The sequence below is a fragment of the Anticarsia gemmatalis genome, chromosome 2, assembly GCF_050436995.1.
Source record: "Anticarsia gemmatalis isolate Benzon Research Colony breed Stoneville strain chromosome 2, ilAntGemm2 primary, whole genome shotgun sequence".
Taxonomy (NCBI): domain Eukaryota; kingdom Metazoa; phylum Arthropoda; class Insecta; order Lepidoptera; family Erebidae; genus Anticarsia; species Anticarsia gemmatalis.
This window is the reverse complement of record NC_134746.1, coordinates 11,594,248-11,612,193: the sequence shown is the minus strand read 5'-3', so window position 1 is coordinate 11,612,193 and position 17,946 is coordinate 11,594,248. Positions and strand designations below refer to the sequence as shown.

Sequence of the window (17,946 nt, the reverse complement as noted above, 5' to 3'; positions counted from 1 at the left end):
CTTTAGAGAGGGCCTGTTAACGACACCTTTAGTACCCATCATAATATTATTTCGATATATCATGTTGAACTGTTAAAAACAAATAAATCAAAATTATTATTATATTAGCTTTTGTTATACGCTTGTTTTGATACAATGTCCTCCCAAGGTCAATAAATTCGCCAATTGGCTTAAATCAAACTTTGGACACGGCAATCTATCACTCAACTCGAATAAAGTAGTGACAAACAGTGACTGAGTGTCATCAAATCAAACACTTATTGCTTCCTTAGGCGTTCGCGTGAGAAAAAATACTGTAAGTGTTTGTACACTCGAAATATACATAGCGGTTATACGAATGAGGAACTAACTGGGCTCTATTACTGAATGATTGAAATGACATAAAGAAGTTTGTTTGTGTTGTGTTATGGAAACAGTACTTCGGAAACTTTGTTAGCGATAATAAGCTAGCTCTTTTTAGCTAAAACAACGCGAAAAGGTAATAAAATATGAATGTATAACGCAACATCCCTTTTCAAAAAACGGGCGCGATATTGTAAAGAAGTGGTTTACAAATCGAGTTCACTGAACCACGAAAAAGGCTGCATTAAAGAAAATTACCTTTATAAAAGTTAAAAATCTTTGCACAGTTTCAGCCCGCTTCCAGTGAAAGCGGAAACCTTGGGTGAACCTTGACCTCCTCTAATTAAGCGTCCATTTATAATAATTTAGTGGTCGGAAAACGTTTTTTTTCCTTTACTAAAAGGCTATATTGTAATCGCGATTTGTACTACGTCGTTTTAATGAAGATTAAAAAGCATTTTGTGATAGCGAGTCGCGCTCACCGACCGGTAAACGATCTGTGGGTTAAGCAACCCTAGGCGCTTTCATTCCATATATGGGTGACCACTGACCGCATAGAGAACTTTGAGCTTGGCGTCTCCGTGCTTGGGAGGGCACGTAAAAGTCGGTCTCGGCTTTTGTCTACTAAGAAAACAGTCGTTAAGCAATGTTAAAAGCCTCTCGGGCGGCTTAAACAACTTTGACACTAGGTTGACCACTAACCATACGACAAACAAACAAAACATTGTTACAGGCGTTTAAGTCACAATCTTTATCTCTTGTTCTTGATATCTCAAAGGGGTTGATCGAAGTAGGCTTTGACGCGGTTCCATCAGATATTTGACTGTATGTGTGCCAAGACAGTTTTGTAATAGCGCTGAAAATCTGTTGCTCGGATCTGAATATCGGAGAAGATTAATCGCTCAAGGGTATCGAAACCTTTTGTTAAGTTTGATAGTGTTTTGTAATACGAATGTAGCAATATCGTAAATCATGTCATCTTATAACATTTATTTTTTATTTCCATCCAAAAATATGGTTGAGAAAAAAATATATTAGGTCGGAGAAAAAGTCTTTTCGCATTATAATACCTATGTATGAACTTCCAATAAACATCTACACAAAAAAGCTCGATATTTGGGTACCTCACGAGCTCACTGAGAGAAACATAACGAACCGTGTACTCATTTGTGATTCTTGAAGCCAAAGAAATTTTATTACAAGTTCATACATACTACTCGTATAATGCGAAAATACTTTTTCCCCGACCTAATATTATTTATAGGGATATCGTATAAGACAATCTTAATCATGTTTTCAATTTATTTGGCACAGGTACGGCCGTGAAGATGAAGAAGTGATGGGTCTCAAGTTTTGTAACGAAGCTATCATGAGCCTTGCTCAAATATGGCCGCCACACTGCAACCATGACAGAGAACCGACTACTCCACTTCAGGTAAGATCTTTAAACAGAACTAATAAAAATACCTACTTTTTAACTGTTGACTGCCTCCTTGGCGCAGTGTAAAGGTCGTGGGTTCGTTTGGAGGTCGTGGGTTCGTTTCCCACACAGAACAATTATTATTTGTGCGATCCACACATACTTGTTTCGGGTCTGGTTCTACTTAGTGCCCGTTGATTGTATGTTTGTTAAAGTCCCAGCGTTACGAGAGCAATTCTTGGTGCGGGAGTTGCTTTTATTTCAATAAATAAAAAAAGCACGATAACATATCTTTGAAAAGCACTTAATTAATATCGAAATTAAAGTGTCATATTCCGCCCACGTCCCGCCTTTTAGTATCTTATAACCTTTAAAGTTGACCTTGCAAGCGCATTTCGCAAAGTAAGTAAATTAGTACAGAAACTTAAGATGCTTTTGTTGTTACTCATTAAAATTTTGCAAACTTCATCACATAAGAGGATAGACTACATACATGTTGTTTATTTTAAGACCATACACTAAATGTATTCTAGAACATACTGCGAAAATCTTTAACACGTCTAAAGTAAATGGAAAATTTTGTCACCAAATAGTTATCACAGACTTTATATTTCATCAAGCAACACGTTTTATAGGTCCATAAAAGATGCTATTATTAGAACACGCTATCTTTCATAGCCTAGGACTCGAAAGATTGTTATAATTGAGTTTGTGAACCCTAAACGCTTATAGAAATACAAAGAAAAACTAATAGAATAAGTGAATCTTTTAAACAAGAGTACTATTTACCTTGACGTAAGCTACAAAATTAAAAGGATGAGTGGAAATAAGTGTTCAATGCATCTGCTAATACTTACCACAATTGCAAGCCTGAAAAGTAGGCATATTTCTCAAAGATAAATAAAACCTTTTGCTAGGGCAGACATTTTAGCACCAATTAAAATAAGAATATGTCAAGATAAAACGACTGAAAAGGTCCACCAAGGATTTTATCATCACTTTTTTACATTTTTTATTTATTTTCTCGGATAACACTGTAAACTTACTCTTTCATTACCTGTGTGGGGGACATTAAACTAATCCTAATTTATACACATTTTAGATACAAGTGGATACATGTATTGTAGAAAGTAACTGCTATAAGACGACATCAATGACAAACATCCAGTTTCTAATTACAGTGGTCGAATATCGGGTGGATTGCTCTACAGTGTAGATCGCAGGATAGATAGAACGACCACTGAATTCACATAAATTCACCAAACATTGCCGTACTGAGAGGATAAACGGAGGATGTTTGAGCCAATAGCTCACGGCGAAGGTCGGTGTTTCCGGCCTTTTGATGTACATGGTGCAGAAACATATTTTGTGCACAGATTTGACCTACTTACTGATATTTATTATGTTACCTACGCTCGCGGCAACTATTAAATATACACGAATATCGTTTAAATTGTTTACGCATCAAGTAACTTTTCGCAGTAAATGTTTTATCAAGTAGTTTGTGAGTAATTCTCGAACAAAGAATATGGTTTTCAATAACAATTTCACTCTATTTCGTTGACGTAGATATCAAAATACGATGTTATGGCTTCAGGCGAGGCTTGAACGATAAGCTTTTATTTAATGTTAAAAAGTTAAGTTTTATGTCTATCTAACATTTTGTTACATTCAATAGGTTGACTCTTTTTCTTAGTTTTGTATAACATCAAAGACGATGCTTGTAAATGATATTAAAATTCTGTAAGTTTCATTTTTTTTCAGCAGTTATGTTCGCTTAAATGAATGTTAAAAAATATCAAATTCTAGTTCCGATAGCTATTGGACTTTCAGCTTTTAACGACGTAAGAGCGGTCGAGCGTAAAATTTTAACAATGATACCCTATACATTGTTGAAGTCCGCTTCAATTCAATCTCGTCCTTGATTCCGATCTTCAATATAAAACCTAATGCTTCTATTGTTATTTAAATCTTCATGATAAAACGCGATACAATATTCTTTCAATATAAAAGTGCGGGGTCGTAAATCTCTCGTACAATAGCGCTGCAGCGGCTGTAAAGGTCATGCTAAACGGTTTTTCAATGGTCTAAGCTTGGGAGCTGGGAGCGTAACAGGTGTGTTCCGGTGAAATTCACACTACGCTGAGTACACAATCCGTGAGCTATCCGGTTAGTTATAAGCTTGAAGTTTACAAAACTGCCGTGAAGGTATTTGTGGATGCCGTATCATTTTGTTAACTACAATTTTATCCCGAGTCTTATAACGATTGATGATTATAACACGATGATAACACCCGCGATGAAATATGAGTAAATCGTTCACCATATTCAGAGTGTACTTAAAAGTTTTTGACATTTTTCATGCACATTCTACTACTTCGACTACACTCGATTCATATACTTATTTTGCCAGCACTAGACGTCTTCAAATCTCTGTTAACTCACATGGGAACAGAGGTTATACCATGTTTTAGTATAACCCGAATGTCATCAACATTAATGAACAAAGATTACATCCAGTATGTTTATTACTAACATGACAAAATACAACATAGGACACATGATCGTAAAACGACCCTCCTTCAATCTTGACAGTAAACTAGTTAAAGTAATCTTCAGCAAATTGCTCTTCGATACTTGAGCTTCGAGCCTCAATTGAGTCCAAAGTATTCAAATTAAACTTGTGTCCGTGTCATGTGAACATAGCCTAGGAAGGGGCAGGTGCTCCTTATATTATGCTACGTTCAATCTCTACGTCGAGAGTACAAAGTGCTCCATCTATTTAATGTGTAGAACTAGTTTGATAAGATCTGTACATAGATACGAATGTGAAGGAAGTAAGATCATGGTTAAAATTGGGTCTTGATTGATTTCAAATTAGGAGTAGTTTTGATCTTAAGTTATTTTTTTATTTTTAAATTACGACATGCTGCGTCCCGTGTGTCACATTGTAGGTACGATTACAATATGACAATGCTTTAATAACCGCAGGATCAAAACGAGATGTCTATTATTTGGATTAAAGCGACATGCTTCACTAATAAAATTACGAAAATGTCTTGAAAAATATTAATAAGCAAGCTGGCTGGATTAAAAAGATTATTTTGTTTTCAATTATTTGATCATTTTTCTTAATGAACTTTAATCTTTATCAAAAATAATTAGCCGAATTCGCCGTGAAAACGTAAAAGATGTAGTAAATAAAGTAAGAACAAAACATGACATTTGAATTATTCCCACTTTGATTAGAACCTCAGCGATATAGAAATGAAATCACGAACGGATCACATATCACTGCTACGGGTAGAAAGATTGCACCGACTGAGATATTGCTAACGTGAATTGCATCTCTTATTAAACCTACCGGCGACGCTACTTCTCTGAATAATGTCACATATATTTCATGTTAGTTTTCTTCGCTTTACAGTTATTTCAATATGACTTTTATTTACATTTTTAAAGGACTCGTTTGTTAACAAGACGGAACATTGTAATGGTTACTTATTAGACTTTTGTACCAATCGTCAGACTTCTGGATATACTATAATGACTAAAGGGTTTGACAAATTCTGCAGTCTAGTGAATAGGGTAGTTGACTGCCAGTCAAATCAGTAACTTTTCATGAATGCCAAAAACATGTTTCTTTTGGATCAAATGGGTGCCTAATAGAATGTTTCGTGTGTAATTGTAAATGTGCATGGCATGAGCATTTTGGACCGTTTACGAGTACAAGTTAAATAATTATACGTAAACCTAGTCAACTACGCTAGTGTAAGTATACACAAATTAGTTAACAGAACAACAAACATTATGGAAAACAAAACTTAATCAAATGTCATTAGTAACAGATACATGCTGTTTCCAGTGATTAGCCGTCGAATTATATAAATTGCCTAATTAAATTGCAATGAAAATATTATTAAAATCGGATCACTGATTTTATAATAATTAACCGCTGTACGGTTGCGGTTACAAATTGGTTTGTGCCCGATCCAATCGTCCTATTTTATTGCTTTATCGCTATAAATTTTGTAAAATATTTGGCTTTTATTATATTTTATATTGAAATCGCAATCGCTAAAAAGATTTATGACAGATTGTGATCCGGCCCGGTTCGTGACGGTTATATGAAAATATCACATAATAATAATTATATTCGCGTGGTTATACTATTCAAGACACTTACTATCAATATGAAGCCCTCAGAATAACTTATGTTGGGGTTCAGCGGTGTTGCGGATATTTGCATCTGTATCCGCAAACGCGGAACATCCGCAAATTCGTAAAAATTTGCATCTGCAGCTATCCTTTCAAGGATAATGAAAAGCGTTTGTTTTTTTTTTATTAGCCCCTTATGTGTCCTACTGCTGGGCAAAGGCCTCCCCTCTTTCCTTCCAAACCTGTCTGTTCTGTGCCAAGCTCCGCCACGATGGACTCGTAAATGAAAACCGTTTGAATAAAATAAATTATAAAAAGACAATAGTTTATTAAACCACACCAATATCACGAATTGTGACTATTAATGTATTGTTCATACAACTTTATTTTTGTTCCATAGGAAGCTCTGATAAAGCGCTTGGGAGCCAACGCGTACCCATTCCACCTGGAGCTGACGCCGCTAGCGCCACCTAGCGTGCAACTAGTTCCAGCCAAGCAGTACCACGGAGCTCCCATCGGCACATCTTATGATGTCAGAGCTTATATTGGTAAGTTAAAACATTATGTACAATAAAAACTTTAGTAGTAAGAAGATCTCTCCTGACTTTAGTGCTATTACATGTCATATTACCGAAGAAAAGTTTAGTTTAATAAATGTTGGATATGAAATAAGTCACAGATTTTTCCATTAAGTCATTTCCAAGCAATGATAAGTCTATCATGCCAGAATACCTTTAATCTAGATTAAATTTAATATTACCGAGTATTTTCAAAATATCATAGCTACTACTAGGTCATTAATGTTTTAAATACTGAATCTTGTCGCGATAGCCGCGAACCTTGCATACAAAGGCTATCTACTAAGTTGTAAAGCTATAATATTCGACTTTATAATATTATTGAGATAGGTTTATAATTTTGAGGAGCCAAATTATCAAGTTTAGTATTAAGCACTTGAATAGTGTGATTGAAACTCGAACATGGAGTTAAGTTACACGTTCAAGTTGAACATGAACTGTCAACTTCAGCCACTCACTCAAGAATTATATAACCTTTATGTAGTTGCTAACTTGCTACAGTATATGGAGTTAAAGACACGTAACTTATAGGTTTCTTCGAAAGTGGATAAAGAGCGTTAGAAATGAAGTTGAAGAAATTGTACTTGAAAAAGTCAAGTCATTTTTCAAAATCTTTGTTTGACGCGTTTAAGCTTCAAAATTAATTGTTCTAATAAATTAAACTATCATTTTATATTTATTAGAAATTACTTCATTAACGCCTACGTAGGAACGTTTAAATACAATAGATAAGAATTTAATAAATGATTGAACATACAGAACTACATAAGTAAAATTTACACCGTAACACTGAATTATTTCATAAAATTAAGCTCTAACTACAAAGTCAATCTGAAAGAAAAGAAAATGTTGGTTTTTTTCCAAGTATCAAGCTACGCAACTCCTATCTTCGTCCTCAAAGGCTCATTCAAACGTACAGATACTTATCATACTTATCAGTGTCTGAACAGAGACAATATCTGAACAAGTTCCGCTCCACTAATTAATACAATTGGAGGTCTGACGTCATAATGAACTTGGTTACTCTTGACAAAATGAAGTTAGCGTATTTTCCGCGTATTCTTGCTTCATTGCCTTGATAAGATTGCGGAAAGTTCGCGACGAGTTACAAATAAGATTAAGTGAAAGTACCAACTAGGCGGTTTGTGGAGACGTATTTTTTAAACGAGTGTTTAGTCACTACGAAAGTTGGTTGTTTGAAGGCTTATATAACGGCCTAGTTCCAAAATTAGATCACTTTCGAGAGCGGCTCCGATAGGTTTGTGTATTTTACTGTCTATACAATATTATATTCGTCTCACTAGTCTTAGATATTCGTCATAGCACGTATCGTGAATGAAATGCTATAAAAGCAGACTAATATTTAAAGTCTTGCAAAAACCTACAAGAAGTTACACAATTTACAATGATAGCAAACAAGGGTAAGTAATCAATAAACTCGACAAATAAACCTATAACACCGAAGTAATTGTCCAGAACAGACATATTTACGCGTCCATATATCTCTGATACTAGATTTACGCAGGTAGTACACTAACAATCATTTCTAAAACGATAAATGTCACCTTTCACAGTAAAATTGATCTAAAGCTCAATTGACTATGGGCGATAGTTCGCACTGAACGCAGTCAAAAGACTAACGAACCATTGGTTGGAACGTAAAAGCTATTTTATCTTTTATTCTACGAGTAACGCGGTCAGGGGAAATTGTTTGATATTGTCGGTGAAAAATGTAGTATAAAAGATTGAACGTGATTTTTCCTTTTGGTAAATAAAACTTCAACACTTTATCTTAGTAATGGACGAAGTTTATCTTGCAACTGTTTTCACTGCACGGCACGATAGCATTAAGATAGGAGATTGACTATTTAGTCAGTGTAGGTAACTACAACTTGAGCGAGTATAGTAACAGAAAGTATGAAATGCAATATTATGGTCCACAATTCGACAACATCACTACATAGTATAAAACAAAGTCGCCCATTTTGTCTGTAGTCCCTTCGTATGCATAAAACTTTAAAACTACGCAACGGATTTTGATGCGGTTTTCACTAATAGAAAGAGTATTTTCTCCGACAGGTTTTTATATATAATTGAAATACATTGAAACTATATTAGCTGAGTTATAGCGATTTATGTCCAAGAAGTCAGAAAAAAAATCTAATTGAAGATTTGTGCGTCCGCCGCTTATACCGTTGGATACAAGTAAGAACAATGTATAGCAAAAACATTGGTCTTTATTAGTTCTACAAAAAAGTCCGCGATGACATATATCCAGCTTTTTTATTTAAGTCACAAAAACTACTTTTCTGTATTAAAAAAACATTTAATTCGTTGGGTGATGTTTAACTGGTGATATAACCAATAATACACATATCCTTATCAAAATAAGTAAGTTCATCATCACGAGCATTTAATTTAGATTATTTTTGCAGTTTACAGTGTGTTATTTAGACATATAGTTTAGGAGATATCACGATATTAGTATTGCGGCACGGTACGGGCCGGCCGCGGCGGCGGGGGCAGCGTCCCTATAACGGCCAAATATGTGAAACTGTATTATCCATACTAATATTATAAATGCGAAAGTAACTCTGTCTGTCTGTCTGTCTGTCTGTCTGTCTGTCTGTCTGCTACTCAATCACACCTAAACTACTGGACCAATTTTCATGAAATTTGGTATGGAGATATTTTGATACCCGAGAAAGGACATAGGCTACTTTTTACCCCGGGAAAATGACGCATTTCCCGGGAAAATTCAGGGGACGAGCGAGGTCGCGAATAATCAACATTATAATGACATTGAATTAACAAAATTCCGTTGTCATGGCAACTGTTTTAATGACGGATATGCCTTAGCGCGACTTCGATATATTAAGAGATATAAATAATTTTAAGAATATTTTTCGTGTAAATAAAGCATATTTTATATCATCACGCTACGACCAATAGGAGCAGAGTAACAGTAAAAAAGTGTTACAAAAACGTGGAAAATTCTGACCCATTCTCTCTTATGTGACGCAAGCGAAGTTGCGCGGGTCAGCTAGTTAATTATAAACTGATCAACAGTGCAAAACTCTATTTCAAAGAACACTCATAAAAACAAATGACTGATGTCTCGACTTCATCCATCTATCTATCCAGCCAATTTCTACCCACAGTTGAGTATAGACCTCTTATTCAGTACGACATTTTTTACAATCCCGCACTTATCTCATCCATTGCAGTCTTACACATTTCACGTTATCATCCGACCTGATTCATGCAACCTGTTTAATTTTTCCAAAAAGTAAAATCCCTATTGTTAAACAGCAGAGCGTCCGGATGAGAAGGTGTCACGTCGCAACACAGTACGCATGGGCATCCGAGTGCTGCAAGGTCCTGGCCGTACTGTTCCACCACCAGTCCTGCCGCCACACTCACCGCACCACGCTCTTAGCGCGCTGGCTCATCACAATGTACTGAGGTAAGTTAAAGCCATTTATGCCCGGTTTCTGAAGCATATTTAGCGGTAGTTTATCTATTCAATAGCGTTTTTTATATGAATTTACACGCTATTGAATGGATAAACTACCGCTAAATGTTGCTCAGAAACCGGGGGTTAGTAAATTCAAGTAACATGCTATTAACTTATTAGACGCGGAAGTTATAGTGGGCAAAATTGGATAAGTGAATATTAGATTAAAGTAGTTCGTACATATCTTTTCGTCTCTTCTGAGAAAGTAACTCTATCGACGTCAAAATTTTGACATCAGTCGATAAAATATTTAGAAAATCAACTTCGAAGTGTGTCTCCTACCTTAAAATGATGTCTCGTATTGAGAGCATTGATTAAACCATCCTATAAAACGGAATTTCCAAAGCTTTCAAATGATATTCGAAGCGAGTACGCTCGAAATCGATGTGTGTGATCCGATCACCCTTTGAATGATATCGTTCGCTATCAATGAAGTTTACGTCCCATATTTACACAGTCACATGATGCTTGGTTTCAAAGTCCAGCAATTCGATCCGATCCGAAATTGAAGCGAACACAGGTTTACATACTACTTATTTAAAATGACGCTAGTGAAACGAGACCACGATTTGATAACCAAATATGTAAGAATATGAAACCGTTCGAATCCTATTGGAATAACAGCACGATGCAATCCTCGTGCCCGGTATCAGCGATCTTCGCCCTTGAAGAAACGTCCAGTAAATTTATCAGGATATGATTTTTTGTTAACTTTATGATTACTCACTAGACCTTGAAGAGACGTTACTTTGTTTACCCCTAATCTGTAGCATACGTACATACGTCCCCTGGTTTTCTGTTATGATATAAAAATATGCAAAGTTTTCTTAAAAATATGTTTACAGACAGACATAACCCAAACTATTAATAGATACCATTTTCAAAGTCATTTCGAAGAAAAACACTATTACTCTAGCCATTTAGAATTAATTAATCAAAGTCAACAATACCAAAAGGTACCTCAAGTTATAACAAGTAATAAATTGAACAAACTCCGAAAAGCCTACGGCTACAAACTGAAAGGGCATCTACTTCGTTTTTATCTCTTTTACTCTGTGTGTTGGGAAAGGTCAATGGAGAGAAATGCTTGCACTAACAAGTGGGCGATGAACTCGTAACCTTATAATAGAATAATGAAGTTACAAAATTACAGTTTGATAACAAAATACAACTACGAAAGCTTTGATTGATACTGATTGTTTAGCAAATGCTTCTAAAATAATGTGTAATAAGTCAATTGGTTTATTACAATCATTGCATACTCATAACTGAAACTTACTTGCACATGCAAAACAGAAATAGTACGAGGAAGGATTAAGCAAAAAGTCTTGGTAATGTTAACCTTAGATTTTATGGGAGACTCTTGCCCAACAAACGATGAAAACAGGTAATTTAATACAAAAAACTTTGTTTGATTACGGAAGGGCTCTCTACTCTCATAATTATAATATGCTACAGACTTGGCAAGGTAGTTTCAACACGCCAACATTTATCTCGGGATTGTACAAGCCAGTCTCAGGTTCCGATTAAATTCTAAGAACCCATTAACCGTAAACCCCATAACTTTGATACATCCTTTTACCTTATATTGAAATTGATAACAACATACTCTTACGGTTAGTAGTCACGCGATGTACGCATTACATTATTAAATAACATGACAACCACATTGATTTTTCTATTAACTTTAATGCTTATTCAATTTACTTATTGATGACTGATGGCGATTCCGCATTTTTATGGCATACTAACAAAAATATTGAGTAATCCTACTAATATTATAAATGCGAAATTTTGTGAGAATGTATGTATGTATGGATGTTTGTTACTCTTTCACGCGAATACTACTTACTACCGATTACGATGAAATTTGGTATAATACACTGACCATTATAAATGAAAACCTTATGTAAAGAACTTTCAGTTGAGTCCACATTTCATCTCTTTTTGTATAAAACCGTGATATTTAATACATTATACAACTATTTGAATAGATAAAGATTCTTCCTGCAACAATTTCCTCAAACCTTTTACGTTTTCCACGTAATTCTGAGTGAAATCGTGATGGTAGTTCAGTGAGGCATAAGTAACGCATCATACTCGAGTGGAGACGCGTGGGTGTTGGCCAATGAACGAGTTTGCACCCAACCTGTGTAAACGATTGACAAATCGAACGATTGAAGACTTGATTATTTGAGTCAATACTTTTACGCGTATTTTTAGAATAACATGTACTTTTTTGCCATAAATATATTCTTTTATCTTGTGCATTTGGTTCTCGAAACGTGTATTTATTTGAAAGTCCTCATCCATGCAACTGTACCTATCCTATATATTACGATGTTTTAAATATTATGTAAGATTTACTAGCAATTTATGCTCAAAGGAGTAAATAATTGTGGCAAAAAATTTGAGTTTGCAAATTCCTGTGGCATGGGATTTACTTTAATTCCACTAACATTGTGATAGTAATTTTACAGCTATGCTTTTTTAAACTTAAAATTACTTTCTAGCTTTTTGTAACAGTGCTGCATTATGATGCTTTTTACAAAGTAGTTTAATTTACACAATTTAAATCATAATTCGTTTTGAAATGTGTTATTGTTGTTCATATTTATAGTCTACTAACTTAATCTACACCAGCTCATTATTTAATACCGAGTTTTAAATAAACAATTATTTTCCTTTGACGTTACAATTAATAAAAACACGCGACGTTCTCATTAAATTCCATACATTGTTATTTGCATTGTTTGTTATAATTAAGTCTAGCTCAAGTATGGTATAATGAGGTGAATTAAAACAACAGACTTCTCAGTAATTTTTCATTTTAAAACGAATTGAAGCACCATTGTACTATGTAGTATGTTTTAGTACAGCAAAGTTCTTAATATTGAAGATAGTACGACTGATATTCGCTTGTGCACATGTAACAGTAGCGATTCTATACAGTCGGTACAAACAAGTATCGAGCAATTGTCATATAACATTTTCTGAAGAATTAGTTACCCGGCGCCCCTTAGTAGCTGATCAATATTACATACAAAATTTCTTGATACCTAGCTGGTTGTCGATAGTGGTAGAGAATCGCGCTACAGATCAAAAATGTTAAACAAAAACCACATACTTACAACCACTATATATAATACAACCACATTCGTACGTTAAACCTAATGAATGACATATTGATACGTATAGCTTGTTTCAAGTATATTTATGTATTCTACAACAGTACAGGAGATCCTAGTGTAAAGCCGTGAGGGTTATCCGTTATTTAACGCCCATTAATCATTCCCCTGAATAACGAAAACGAACGACGATTCTTTTATATCTGCTCCAATGTTTGTACAAATAAATACGCTTTTGTAAACGTTTACATGAAAATACGCTTATATTTCAATATTCCCGTTCGTAGCGCCAATTAATAAGGGATTCATTAATTATTTATTGCTGCTGATTTATTGTTTTTTGGTAAATAAATCGTAAATAACGGCTATTGAGCATCGAATCTTTTAAGATCCAAAGGAATGTATTATTTATTTATCGTATTACCGTTCGCAGTAATTAGGAGGAGATACTACGTAAGTAGAATCTGCTTTTCCACCGTCAACATTATCACAGAATCGATCGTACTATTACACAAAAGTTGTTAAAAGGAGTTTGTTTAAAAAACCTGCCAACTATTTAGGTATTATATACAGCCTTTATGAAATTAACGTGCACGACTAAGTGTAAAACTTGCCTCTGAAGCTAAGCGTACGTCTCTCGTGTTTGATATTAATTTCCCATGAAAGTGTCCACAATGGCGATTAATAAGGCAGGCGCAAAAAAACCATCGGTGAAATCTTGTGTGCTCGATACATAAAATGTCTAATTATATACGCTAGGATGCTTTTACGAGCAAGAAAATTGCAATGAAAACAAAACGATTTATGGGTTTCACTTAAAAATTGCAGATTTCAAATCCAAAGGTACGTTTAGTTTACAATATAACATTTCTCAAAAACAACTGACCGCGTGTTGGTAGTCGAACTCGGTTTAATTTCCAACATGCCAAACACAAAATACCACAGCCAGCATTTTAACTCACTGAATTGTGACAGGCAATTTTGAAACTACAGAAACAAAAAACTAGAAACGTTCATAGTTTTCCATCACTCCACAATTCAACGTTCTAGTAAATCTAACATTTTATGCATCCAGAGTAAATTCATTGTGTAATAAAACTGAGGCAACCCACAAGTTTCAATACAGTTACCGACAAAATAATATCTCTCGAAAGCTCTTTGATCTGACGATTTTCGCAAGGTGAAATATTTCAGCTAACAATTTGTTTTCTCTATAGACTTTTATTTCCAAGTTCCGCTCTCTGATTCGTTCATGTTTTTCACGGAGATCAGTTAAACAAAAACAGAAGGTATTGGTTCATCGTTACCTCACTGTATGTTTATCTTATTTTCTAATTAGAGACGTCTGGAATGAAGTCTTTCAATCAACGCCTTTTAAAGTACCATTTTAACTCGGTTTTAACGCTTCGTATAAATAAATGCCATCTTTAAAGTAGATTAAAGTTTACGACGATAATTAATGGCGCGTACTTTTTGTTGGATTATATTTCGCTCGTAAAATTGGCACCCTCCGTCGTCAATTGATTAAATTAAGACTGAACTCAAATCTGTAGTTAATTGCATTTAAAATAACGCCAATTTTACAAATATTTCAGTTATTTGATTGAACAAAATACTGAAATGCCAATGTACTGAATAAATAAACCTGTATCAAATCGAATAATTTATTTACAAAAGTTTGACATGAAATTCTCCATCAATCACAAACCGTAAATCTGCCATAACACCGGTATACTTTCTTACAAACGAATTGCAAACAAAATGAATTATGTGGCACAGAACAACATGCCACCGACCGTCGCCGCTCGCCGCCGCTCGCCGCTCGTCTCTCGCCCTGCAGTTCACATTTAACAGGAAATGTTATTTCCCGTCGCTTGCCGCGCTTAAAAGGCTCGCTAGAACACAAACACCAGTATTAATGTACAACTAAATTAGTTAACTTATTTCATATGCGGCATTTCTTGTCATGACATATTGAGATTGACCCTAGTGTTTACTCGAGTAAAATTTGGTGGTGCACACACGATATACATAGTTGAAAGTTTTCGTAGTCCAGAGAATTGAAAACACAATTAATCCATCAGAATTCGAAAATGTGTCAAAGCGTAAGTGTAGAACAGTTTCATTTAAAAAATTCTCTCGCTAGATGAAAACAAAAAGCCTTTGTAGTTTATCGGCGCATGTGTCAAGCAATCTCCTCTATTTCAAATTAAATTCTCAGTTACATAAAATGTATTTTATGAAGTAGTTAATTTCTAAAGTAAACATGACGACTAAGCTCTATCTTTATAGTTTCAATTATACAGAGCTTTGGAAGCCAAACAAAGGCCTAAACCAACAATGGCATTGACTCGAGTCAATTCGCCAGACCTAAGGGAATCCTTGGCAAATACGCCGTAATTAATTCCAAACCGTTTCTTTATGCCTCATTCACCTGTAATTTATTTAAATGTCTTTATCATTTAGTAAGGTTTTAAAGGTTTTTTTTTTATATTTCGTAGATTATCAATGGATATGTCACGTATAATGAAGTCATGATCAATATAATGATGATGGCTAGCTATTAACATAAAATTATTATTAAGTTACCAGATATTCGTATACAGCAATTGAAATGTAATACAATGGGATTGTTCATATATATTTTTTTAACCTCCCTCTGCACGAATATGAAATACTTTTATTCTCCTTCACGTTATAAACAGAGCAAATAAGCTCTAACAACTTTTTTATTTGCAAAAAATATGATTCTGCAAGTTTTACGACATTATTTTCTCCTGAATATGACAAACGTGGTTTCTAACTTCTTTTCAACCCGTAAGAATATTTGTTAGATGTACGCAAAGAAGTTTTTAATGCTATTTTATGATGTTCGTATCTTGAAGACACTCTCCGTGTTTATAGTCAGTTCAGAGGTCTTTATACGCACATTACGGTTTCATGGCCCACGTAATATGTTTATAAAGTCGTGATTAGGTATTAGGACGCTACTTTACTACCTTTTAATACGATTTAAACCGCTTCTGACTCCAGATCACAGACGACTGTCGTAGATTTTCGGACAGTATCTATTACTTGGAGTCAAGAAATAGTATAACTATTTTCTTTTTGTTTATTGATTCTGTTAAGGCAAAAGTTTCATGTTTTCATATAATAAAATCCTCTCAAGCTTTGTAAAATATTACCGTATCGTTGTTTATCAAATATTATAGATTTCATTTATTACTTGTAAACTTAGTTTAAACGACTGGTTTTGTGTATGACGTGTGGTTTAGAGCCTTAGTGCTCAAAGTATAAATGAAAACCAAAGCAGAATTTCAGTCATGTGGTTTTAACAATATTTCACTCTAAAATAAATTAATCACAATGTCTTAACAACTATTATTCAGAGAAAATTATAACCAAAATTACATTCGCATAACTAACATAACAATCTTAGCTTTATTTATTATACTCTGCAAAGGCTTTGTCCGGCGCCATTTTTTAAAAAAACTTTTGAAAAATGCATTTAAAAGACTGTCTCTAATAACTAAGAAACAGTGAGGAAAAAAAAGCAAGACGTGAGCTTTTTGCCGTTTGTTCTCACGAGTAACCCGCTTTTTCAAAATGGTGGTCAAAGAGTTACGAAATTAAATAAATTCCTAGCATTATAAACATTAATTTCAATATTTTAATTTCGTTATCTAAATAAATCTTGTCAATATGAAGGTAGCTGCAGATAAAATGCTAAACTTTATTACGCCAAGTTTAGGAGCCGTCTGAGAGCTTTTATATTTACGTTCAGTTTTCTTTACGTGCCATATAACTTAAAATGTATTAAATTTATAGGCTATAAATGAATACTAACATAAGATACAACACGTTTAATAATAATATAAAGTTGATTTAATAACGTGAAAGGTTTAACAGAAAAAAAACATTAATTATAATACAAAATATTTTTCATATAACATTTCTCGATAGCTACCCGGTTGTCGGTAATCAATAGTAGTAGAGAATCGAGTTACTCTTTTGCTTGACTTCTGAAAAAATATTTATACAATAACTTATACAAAAACATAAAATGTTTTTATTCTCAACCAGATACAACAAAAACTCACAAAAGGGTGAATAATAAAATATCTATTCCTAGCAAAAATCTCGAAGCGTCTATTAGGTACGGAAACAAACCGAATATTTATATGAATAATAAATCTATTTTACGGCATTCGAACACTTGTATATTTTATTGCAATATCTTTTCGTAGTCTACGGGTCTCTAATATGGGTCCCGCCTGGGAGTTATTCATGCAGAACCCTTTTCTAGCTGCGGCGAAGTTCATTGCCTTTCAGATTGCGCTTTCATGGCGGTCGAAAGGGACGTTTACTCTTTCAGCGGCCATTGAAGGTGGACCTTTGAAAAACTAACCGTTTACAATGTAAAGATGGTCTTTCTTTATTTGAAAATTTAATCAACTCTTGCGTTTCTTTTAGGTTTTATAAGAGTTACAATCTAGAAAAGGCTTTGAGTGCAGTTTTTTCTTTTATAATAATAATAATAGTAATATGTTCAGTCGTTCTCAAAGTTAATCAACCCGCCCAAAAGCCTTTGATAGCAACCAAAACATTATTTCAAAATGTTCACCCAAAACATGAAGAGTCTGAGCAGCCCAAATCATAATATTGATTTTACTTTTAAATATGATTGTTTCATATAAATAGGCAATGGACCGTCATGTAAATTGAAAATTAAATATTACAATGGAAAAGCACATTCAGCGATTGGTTATGAAGCGGGATATGAGTACCGGTTTTAATGAAATA

At 34.3% G+C, this 17,946-nt stretch overlaps 1 protein-coding gene across 6 annotated transcripts in view; it reads left to right on the top strand.

The window, feature by feature from the left end:
• LOC142984777 (arrestin homolog) overlaps positions 1 to 17,946 on the top strand; it is a 93,000-nt gene that overhangs the window by 63,850 nt on the left and 11,204 nt on the right. For 5 of the 6 annotated variants that reach the window (XM_076132634.1, XM_076132626.1, XM_076132608.1 and 2 more), the window contains exons 4-6: positions 1,657 to 1,777; positions 6,321 to 6,468; positions 9,811 to 9,964. In XM_076132634.1, coding sequence (XP_075988749.1) covers positions 1,657 to 1,777; positions 6,321 to 6,468; positions 9,811 to 9,964 — 423 coding nt within the window. The remainder of the gene's footprint in view (positions 1 to 1,656; positions 1,778 to 6,320; positions 6,469 to 9,810; positions 9,965 to 17,946) is intronic. The other variant, XM_076132600.1, reaches the window with a different exon arrangement.